The following is a 10,260-nucleotide window of genomic DNA, read 5'->3' on the forward strand; positions in this document are numbered from 1 at the left end:
CTCGTCGGGCTGGAAAATGACCAACCTAAACCAGCTTGACCAGCCTGGTTTAAGCTGGACATAGCTGGTTTTGGCTGGTCATCTCCCAGCCTGACAAGCTAAGACCAGGCTGGAAATGGCCAAAAGCCCTTTAAAACCAGACTGGTCAACCAGCTTAGGCTAGTTTAAGCTGTTTTTTTTTTCAGCAGGGATATGGTGTTGTTGGTCTTAAATAAATTTAAACGGGTCTTAATTTTCCTTTGTGTAAATCTACCCAATCTGAATGTTTAACAAAAGTTACATCTAACTCAGTTTAAATAATTAATATAATAATTAACAATCTACCAATGTGTTTCAATTATCTTCCTCACAACATTTGTTTAAAAGTTCTCCATGCATTTAGCTACTTGTTGAGTCTTGTTTTGTCACACTTGTTGTGATGTTTTAAACATCATTTTTTTCAAAGAAAAAAAGGAATACAGAAAACAGTATATGTATATTACTAGGGTTTGCTTGTTTTTATGCATAATTTCAATATGTGACTAAGAGATAACTTTGAATTTTAACGGGCAAGTGAAAATCTTTCCCACTGGCAATTTAAAAAAACCCTTAGTCCTGCATAAATCCTGTATAAATCCTAATTTTAATTCAAAAAGGTCTTAAAAGTCTTAAATTTGACTTGGTGAAACATGCCGAAACCCCGAAAAAAACAACTGAAATTTCTGTTTCTCTGGATTCATTAGGTAGAGTTTGAGTAAAAACTTGTTTGGGTTGATAAAACTACACGTGAAGTAAAAATATTGTCTGTTAGAGCTTTTTTTTTTTTTTTTTGTTGCCTTGATTGAATAATCGGGGTTTTCTACCAAACACTGCTTACTTAAAGGTGCTGTACATGTAAGTTTTTGACACCATAATACTGTGTGTTTGCAGATATTTAAGAAACATGCCAAGTGAACATGCTTGATTATCTAAAAACAAAGCTTTGGAAATGTGTTCTCCGTGCCGGTGTTGTGCCTGGAGGCGCACCCCTGCTGTAACATGCACCCGCTCTGAAATGTGCATTTATTAACTGAAATTGATTTAAAAAAATTAATATTAGAGTTAGGACTAATAAGAGTGATAAGGTGAGTTTCATGAATGGAACCCTTCCATTACAGGAGATATAAATAAATAAATAAATAAATAAATTGACTTTAAATACGCTACCGATGAGATTAAGAAAATTGTTAGGTGTGATTTTTATGTGCTGCATGTAGCCTAAATGCCTGTTTAAAACCCACCAAAAAGCCTAATTTTAGGCTACACTAGTCATTATTTTTGTTATTGTTCATCTATTTGTAAATGCGTTTTACTTCTTATCCTTCGTTTATCCATCAAAATAATAATCATTTTACATTTTAATCCGTTGAATTTTGTTTTAAATGTAGACTGAGAATGTTAATGAAAGTCAATGAGGGGTGCATTTTGCGGCAGCGGTATCTCTCTTTTGGTCCTGACAACACGCTTGATGAAGAGAAGCGCAGTGATGAGCAATTTGGCTGTTTGCACCAGACGAAACACGACAGAAATTTAAATACAGCCAACCAGAAGCACCGAATATACACCCACTCACGAAATGGTAAGGTTTTTAATCTATTTAATACATATTAATCCTCTTTAACGTTATTAAATGTATGTATGCTGAATCACCCGTATGTGTTTAGTTCTAAAATTCTATTTCAAAAGGTTTATTTTATTTTCAAGATCTGCTGCTGCTTTCAGTATATGGCAATAAATGTCATGTGAAATGGCATTCAAACTCACATTGTTACCATTTAACATCGAATAAAGCACGAGGTTTACCTGAGGTGATCATTGTCATAGTTTTCTATTGTTCACCTGTGAGAAATAAAAGCCGTTTCTAATATATCAATTCGAAGTGTTGGTTAGGACAAAAACTTCTTTTAATATGGAAAATAATCCTTCAATCGAGTGCCCTTGCTTGATTTAGAACTCGGTTTAGTGCATTGAACACTAAATTTGGTGGTTATCGGTATTTGCAGATAAACTCTTCAATTATCTTGTCACTTAAATGTGCAGAAAATCAGTACCAAACCACAACCAATACACAACTGTTCTTCAAGACACGTGTACTTTTATTTTTAACCGCTAGAGGGCCAGAAGTTACAAGCCTTAAAAAAGCATGTCCTGTACGTTATTTCAGTAACAAAACGACAATGTACAGAACATTTTGTCAAATTAGTCTGCTATTGTTCCCTTACATTTTGAATTTCAACACAGTGCAATGTATGAACAGGTAAATATACAGGTAAAATTATACACTCATATTTCAAACCATTAATAGTGTCAGTAATTCAGCCATCATGAAGTATTTCAAACAAGCATTATCTAAGCACTTCTATACATTATTAGTAACAAAAAGGGTTTTTTTTTCCACTGCAAACAGCTGGATTGAAGAAATAATTCAGTTTGACGGTCAATAAGAAATTAATTCAACATGCTTTTGGCATGATTTCATGGTTAATTTTAGATTTACTGTAGATTGAAAAAATATATTGGTCACTTATGTTAGCAATACAATGTCAATTGTCATATAAAAACATCCAGGCACTTACGGCACAAGGTAAACATGAATCTACATGATATTAACTATTGTTAAAAGGATAGTTCTGCTCTCATTTACTCATCCTACATTTGTTCCAAAGCTGACTTTCTGTCTTCTGTGGAACACAAAAGGAGATATTGGAAATAAAATATTGGAAAGTAGCACCTACTGACATCCATAGTATATGTTTGTTCCTACTCTGGATGTCAATGGCTGTTGGTTCTTCGGAATAGCTTGTTTTGGGTTCAACTGAAGAAAGACATTCATCAATGGTTAGAACCACTTGAGTGCGAGTAGATGAGGAAATTCAAGTTCAGACAGACAAATTGACCTCTGCTTCATTCACATCATCATAAGGCGAGATGACCATTTAATCAATAGGAGATTTACTCCTCATCTTTGATGAGCCAGACTTCGTTCCTGCGGCCGGTGAGTTTGAAGGGACTGTCGTATCCTGCTCGGTAAAATGGCGCCTCTTTAAATTTCATGCCATCGCTCTTGAGGCTCTCAATGAGCTTGAGAAGCTCCTCACGGCAGCTCTCACTGTTAGCAAAGCCACCAAAGGTCCTACAAAACAAGGCCAAACCTACATCAAGCTATGTTCATACAATCTTCTTAATAGTTAAGTTTGACTTGCATCTAAAGGCCCTAAATCAAACTGATTGCAGAGTTTGATTTATTTTTTAGTTTTTATTAAAGTTTTTATAAACATAGTATACACACAACATTTACTTAGAAGGTTAACGTTACATTACATACATTACATTTAAAAAACAGGGAAAATAGAAAAGTAGATAAATAAATAAATAAACTCCAACATAAAATGCAATAACTACAACAATGCCCCTGACAGCTTTTCAAACATCAAGTAAATGTTTCGATTAATGCCCAGGTCTGTTGGAAAATATCTGATTACAACTGCAAATCTGCAGTCATTTTCTCAAATATATATATATATATCTGTTTGAGTCTTTGTGTCAAAGTGGGTCGGTGGGTCTTCATCCAGTTCACTGTAATTATCTTCCAAGCTGTTATTAATAATATATGTAGTGCAAATAGGTGAGACATACTGAACTGATCAGGGGGGGGGAAGCCATCAAGCAAAAACTACTGGGTACATTGGTATGTCGTATCCAAAAACTTTACTAACCTCCCTTTTAACCTCCTGCCAATACACTTGTATTTTGGGACATTCCCAAAATATGTGAACATAGTCCCCCACTTCACAATCTCTCCAGCTTTGTGATAATTGTACAGAACTATCGAATTTGGTGACCACTAATGGAACTCTGAAGAACCTCATCTTCATCTTCCAGTCGAACCTTCCATATTTCCAATGCGTGCATATTTGTTCCGACATCTCATCCTCTATTATAATGTTTAACTAATTCCCAATTTCGTTTGACATAATAAGAGTTGTCAGATCCTGCATTAATTTTCTATATAAGTGGGCTACGTGATTTGTAGTGGGCAGACCATGTTCAATAATATCGATAAAATATTTTTCTATATTTGTTGGAGATCTTTTAATTATATCCCATTGCTTATGGTTTGTGATATAGTGTCGCAGTTGTAAATATCTAAAGAAATCATTAGATTTATTGCAGAGTTTTAAATATGAAAGAATTGCTTACGCTCACCAAGGCTGGATTTATTTGGTTTGATTTAATTGATTTTCCCAAAATCCTTCAGAAATCATTCTAATATGCTGATTTGCTTATTATCAATGTTGAACAGTTTGTGATTCATTTTATTCATCACTAAATAAAAGTATTAATTTTTAGCAAATACTACTGTTTTTTTGTTGCTGTTTTTTGTAGTTTAAACAGAAATGATAATGGCATCCGATTCTGTCGGTAAAGCTAGTTCTAATAAACCTCCAGCACATGCGTTTACATGAAGTAGGGTTGTTTACTACATGGAGTCATAGTTCATTGATAAGCTATGAAAAAATACATTTGAATTCGATTTAATAACGTTTGCATCACTTCTCAAGGAACTACAGCTGTGATAAACACTACGTGACATTACTAATAACATATAGATTTTATTCCAAACTCACTTCAAAACTGTAGTTGAGTGTTCGTAATAAATCCTCCTTCGAGACTATTCCATAGTTGTGTTTATTAGTCAAGCTCAATCAATGAAACAATCTTCTATTTATTCATCAACTGATTATTCGAGTAGGGTCTGTCTGCAGACTGCAAGACAGGGGCATAACATGAAGAGGCGTAACTTAGTACGTTAGAGCCCAGGTGTCAAAACTATGTTGTCAGCAAGATGGCGCTGTACATCAGTTATTAACGTCTACACCTAAACCCACCATCACAGTTATTAACGTCTACACCTACCACAACCCTAAACCCAACCATCACAGTTATTAACGTCTACACCTTCCCCAAACCTTAACCCAACCTTCATAGTTCTTAATGTTTACACCTTCCCCAACCCTAAACCAACCATCACAGTTTTTAAAGCACAGTCGTGAGTTGCGGAGGCTTCCATACTTGACGCGATCGCCATTGAACTGTTATTTGCAACCACAGGAGGTGACACCGATTAGGCCAACTGTCATGACAAAACCGATAAAGAAGTCAGCGAGTTGCATGGTGGAGCTGCTAAATGAATGAATGTAACAATACATCAATTGAATTGGTTGTGGATAAATTTGGAGAGAACTCATGAAAACATTTAGTGAAAATGTTCTCTGGTTAGTATTTCCGTCATCTTGCCAACAACATCTCATTGTGACATCTCGCATTGTTCAATGGGATCTCGATAACTACAAGTTACGCCCCTTCATGTTACGCCCCCGTCTTGCAGTCCGCAGACAGATACACTTGGCTGGGTCTGAAACCGCCTACTACTCAGTAGGTACTACATTTGAATTTAAACGTACTACTCAACCATTAGAAAAGGATGTTCTATACGGAATTAATGGAATTGGGATGCACTACATATGCTATTTTGTCATGGTCACGTGACCTACCAGTGTCGATTCAACCCCATTCATGAATTCTGTTGCAGGGCATCATGGGATAGCGCAGCATGCATGGGATGCGCCCTTCAGTATCTCGCCGGAAGTAGTAGGTCATCCAGGTGCTTCTCGCATACTGATTTTCAAATTCTATGAATTCAGACATACTACTCTGCTCGCATACTGATTTTAGCGTACTATAAAGTATGGTAGTATACGATTTCGGACGCAGCCTTGTATTTTTCCCCCATGGGATTTTCTTGGTGTGTATTTAGACAGGTTTGTGGGTTTCTACTAGAGCGCCCTCTGGCCTTCGGAGGAAATCATACCATATTTCTTTGAGAAGATGTGCATGACAATCTCTGCTTTGCTCAGTCGTGTGACATTTCAAATCGAATAATTTCCAGCCCTAATTCAGCAGTCTACATGTGTTTTGTTGCCTCATTACAAACATACACGGCAAATTTCATAATATACACATTATACAAACAAATCATACAGAGTCAGAGTTTGTTCTAATTGGCCTGTTATTTTCTCTGGGATTTTACACTCAAAGAATTTACATAAGAACAAGGAAACAATGGTGTTTGAGGCTCACGGTATGAGACTTCAATGTACTAAACTCCAATTATTCAGTAACGCCTGGGTATCCAGATTTTCGTTATATGGTTCCTTTAATCTACAATTTAATAGCCTGAGACATTAACATACCTGACGAACGCAGTAAACTCTTTTCTGTTCTCGATGAACACATCTGGGTCAGTGGGTTTGGGAGGGTCAGCCTGATGTTCCTCAGGGATGTAAAAGGACACAGTAAAGGTGCTTTCACATGCGGGTCCCGCTCCAGGGTCAATCAAACAACTCACCGGTGTCGTCATTTCCACCTTACTCTCTGATAGATCACATACAGGACAGATGCATGAACAGAAAAAAAGTCCATTATCAAGGTTGTTCATCTGCGTGGTTTGCAGATATAGTGTCAACTGGTCAATCATTTGCACAATTAACTCCAAGGGAACACAACCTGTCACATGCTTTTTATTATTATTACATATGTTTCTTGAGATTACTTTATTGCAGTCATGTAGGTCAGAGAAAGCATCCATTTCCATGTTAAAATACATTTTGGCATCTCACCTATATGCCCCAATTGTGCTAGTTTTTATTGGATATTATACTTTTGTTCTGGTTGTCAAGTACTCATACCTGCCGATAGACTGAATATAGAGTATAAGATCAGTTACAACAACAACAAAAAATCATTATATCTTATTTTTGTTGTTTATTTAGGAGATAGTAAATCTGCCGTTTTCTAATACACTGCAAAAAAAAGCTTTTCTTACTTAGATTTTTTTGTCTTCTTTCTAGTACAAATATCTAAAAAATCTTAAATCAAGAAGAATTTTCTAGACAAGCAACACATATTGTCTTGTTTTAAGAAATAATATGTCAAAATTAAAGTGAGTTTTACCTTAAAACAAGCTAAATAATCATGTCAAAAGGAAAAACTCACTTAATTTTGACAATATTTCTTAAACAAGACAAAATGTTTTGCTTGCCTGAAAAATGCTTCTTGATTTAAGATTTTTTAGATATTTGCACTAGAAAGAAGACAAAAAAATCTAAGTAAGAAAAGCATTTTTTTGCATCGTACTTGCACTTTGTAACCCATTTTCAAGAGTTTGTATGAAACAAATCATTTTGGATGACAAGTTCTCATTTTAGAGAAGACTTTTACATTGTTGGATTTGATTCAAGCCCCTTAGAATTATCTTTTCTTTTATAATCAGAAGGGAAAAGACTGGCTATTTCTCAGTTGCAAGGTGAGATTCCTCACAATTTAGTTTACATATTGCAATTCTGACTTAATTCAGTATTTCTAAGTCTGAGCTTGTTTTTTTTTTCAGAATTACAACAGAAACAAACTCAAAACCCTCTAAGAAAAACAAGTCACAGTTCTGGTGATAGAAGCTCTAACTCTAAAATCAGAATTTGGGGAGAAAATCAGAATTTTGCAACTTTTACTTTTGCAGAATGGCAACCGTTTCGATTTAAGGCTTTCAGGATTTCTCACAACTCATTGAAAGCCTGTTTTGCAACTCAATTCAATTTTTCCCTACTTGAATTACAAGTATGTCAGTCACAAATTCTGCAATGTCACAAATAAGACTTTTTTTGTCTCGTTCACAATTCTGAAATATGAAGTCCAAATTTTAAGTTCCATGGCAGAAACTAGTGTCTACAGGAACATGAATACTTACTCTTTTCATTACTGCCCTGAATGTATTTGAAGAGTCTTCTGAAGCCTGTGCTCATGGCTGGGTCCTGCTCCATGCCAGTTACAGCTGTGCTCACCCAGTTTGTTGCTTGGTAAGTGCGAACCTCATAGCTGTCACCCTGACAAGTATCAATTCATAAAATATGACTACACTGTTACATTTTCGAGATTAATCAAATGAACCTTATGAGTCAATTTAATTTAAATTACATTAACAGATTTCAAAACTTAATTTAGTTAATTTAGTTTTAATAAGTTAACATTAACAAAGTTAATTAACATATGTTGTCATGATTTAAAGTGCTCAGCATATTGAGTACACCCCATTTTGAAAATGAATGTTTTTATCCATTTCTCAGTGAATATATAGACAATGTATTTTGGTGCATTTAAACAAAAGAGATTTATTAAACAGATATATGTATTAAATCATAGTTTAGTCACCAAACATATTTAGAAATTGAAAGATAATGCAAATAAATTGAAGCAAAATATTGTAAATAAAAATAAAAATTACAACCTACAAAATTTCAACTCAATTTTTACTTTTTTTTGTTTGTTTCTCTTGATTTTTCCTCTTTTTTTATTATTTATTGTTTTCAATATATAAACAACATATACATTTGGGTGGACTAGATTTTGGACCATTAAATTTCAGTACCGTTTAAACTTCAGTACTGACTAATCTAATGTATATGCACAAATATATTAGTGTACAGCTTCCTATTAAAAATATGAATTGATAAGATAGATTTGTGAGACTTATATATGCTGAGCACTGAATTGATCATATTGTTTTTATTTTACAATGTAGAAGCATATAAGACATTGCAACAACGTTTGCTGCAAGACAGACAGATTACATTAAAAACAATAAACAAGCATTATCTTTGCTCGGTGATGAGAACCACGAGTAAAAATAAACAAATCCAAAGTCTGCATTAAAGTCTGCAAGGTTTCTGGCAAAATGACACATTGAGAAATACACTAACCTTACTCTCCTGAGCTGTGTATTTTGGGTTTTGGAGTCCAGAGGAAAACAGAGTTTGACCGATGGCTTTAAGCATCTTAAACTGTAATGTTATGCAAAATTAAACAGATTAATAGTCATAAAAGTGCAGTTTGAAAATGGCAATATGTGAGACTTGAGATCTACTCATCTGAGCTGATTAATTAGTCTATATTTCCATCTGAAGTGCCTGTATCATTACAAACATGTATGAGGTGGAACTAAATGTTTTCTTTTCTCATTACAGCAAGACTGAGTAGTGGTTTTGATGTTAATAGGATTTTATATAGTAAAGTTTTATACACTAAACTTATATTCTAAACTAAAGTTAGTATGATTTTAATAAGTGTATGAGTTATTCCAGAAAAGAATTCACTTTCAAATACAGACTGAAGCTTAGTACAAAAACTACAAGATTTTATTTAAATTTATGTGGTTTTTGCTCACAACACTAAAAATAAACATAAAAATTAACTAAGTTTTGCAATCTCTTGAGTTATTTTCCCTCACTGACACAAATGTAATCGAATTGTGCAGAATTGATTGTAACCGAATTAACTGTGCAGAAGCCAATCTCCAACTACATTACATATTTATTAGTCTTCAATGGTATAAACCTACCTGTCCGCGGTTGACCGTTAAAATGTAGAAAGCGACTGAACACCCAGAAAAGATGGAGCACTGAATTTATTCATCCAACACACACGCACGGGTGTGTTATAACGCCTAGATAGCGAAGATACAGTTTCGCTGTTAAATAACTCGACGCTTAAGTAACGCTGACAGGACTACTTCCGCGTTTTCATGTAACATCACTCCCATGCGAAGGCTCCGATTGGTTGTGACGAATATGTAAACAATACAAGACACGCCTTAGCAATGCTGCACTCTTCTGAAGATGAAAATGACACAACTCTCTTCTTTATAAAAAGTTTGGATAAAACATCAAACCAAATGGCAGTTGATTAATATGATTTATTTATTTTATTTTTTACTTTAAATAGTATTGAGTCTAAAGCATGTTTAAATATACATAAACACTTGAAAGGCATCATGTTACTGTGTAGTAAAATATCAGGTCAACTAGTTTCAGCTTGCAAACACTATTACTTCACAGCAATATTGTTCACCACCACATTAATACTTTAATACAAACTAACAATTTCTGACTTGCTTTTTCCAGAGTCCATTTACATTAGACTCACACACATAACTGTAAACATTTGTCAAAGGGATATTCTCAAAGTGCATGACCAGCCAAAGAGAGAGTGTGTGTAACCCATCCGAAACTGATTATAAGCTATTTGTAGTGAATACTTATAAATATACATATAATAATTACTGATATCAACATAGATTTAAACCCAAAGTCTACTAATTGAGAAATGCAGCTATCAACATGACATGAGCAC

The 10,260-nt window shown here is 34.5% G+C and overlaps 1 protein-coding gene across 1 annotated transcript; it reads right to left on the reverse strand.

Annotated features, from left to right (window-relative positions):
• Nucleotides 1-2,093: 2,093 nt before the first annotated feature.
• On the reverse strand, nt 2,094-9,637 carry hebp2 (heme binding protein 2). The gene is made up of 5 exons (XM_056445583.1): nt 9,470-9,637; nt 8,832-8,912; nt 7,823-7,958; nt 6,273-6,453; nt 2,094-3,151 (listed from the first exon to the last, which is right to left on the reverse strand). Exons 2-5 carry the CDS (start codon nt 8,904-8,906, stop codon nt 2,971-2,973), a joined length of 573 nt encoding a protein of 190 aa, XP_056301558.1. The 5' UTR covers nt 8,907-8,912; nt 9,470-9,637; the 3' UTR covers nt 2,094-2,970.
• Between the last annotated feature and the right edge of the window lie 623 nt (nt 9,638-10,260).

This window comes from Danio aesculapii, chromosome 20 (assembly GCF_903798145.1).
Source record: "Danio aesculapii chromosome 20, fDanAes4.1, whole genome shotgun sequence".
Lineage (NCBI taxonomy): Eukaryota > Metazoa > Chordata > Actinopteri > Cypriniformes > Danionidae > Danio > Danio aesculapii.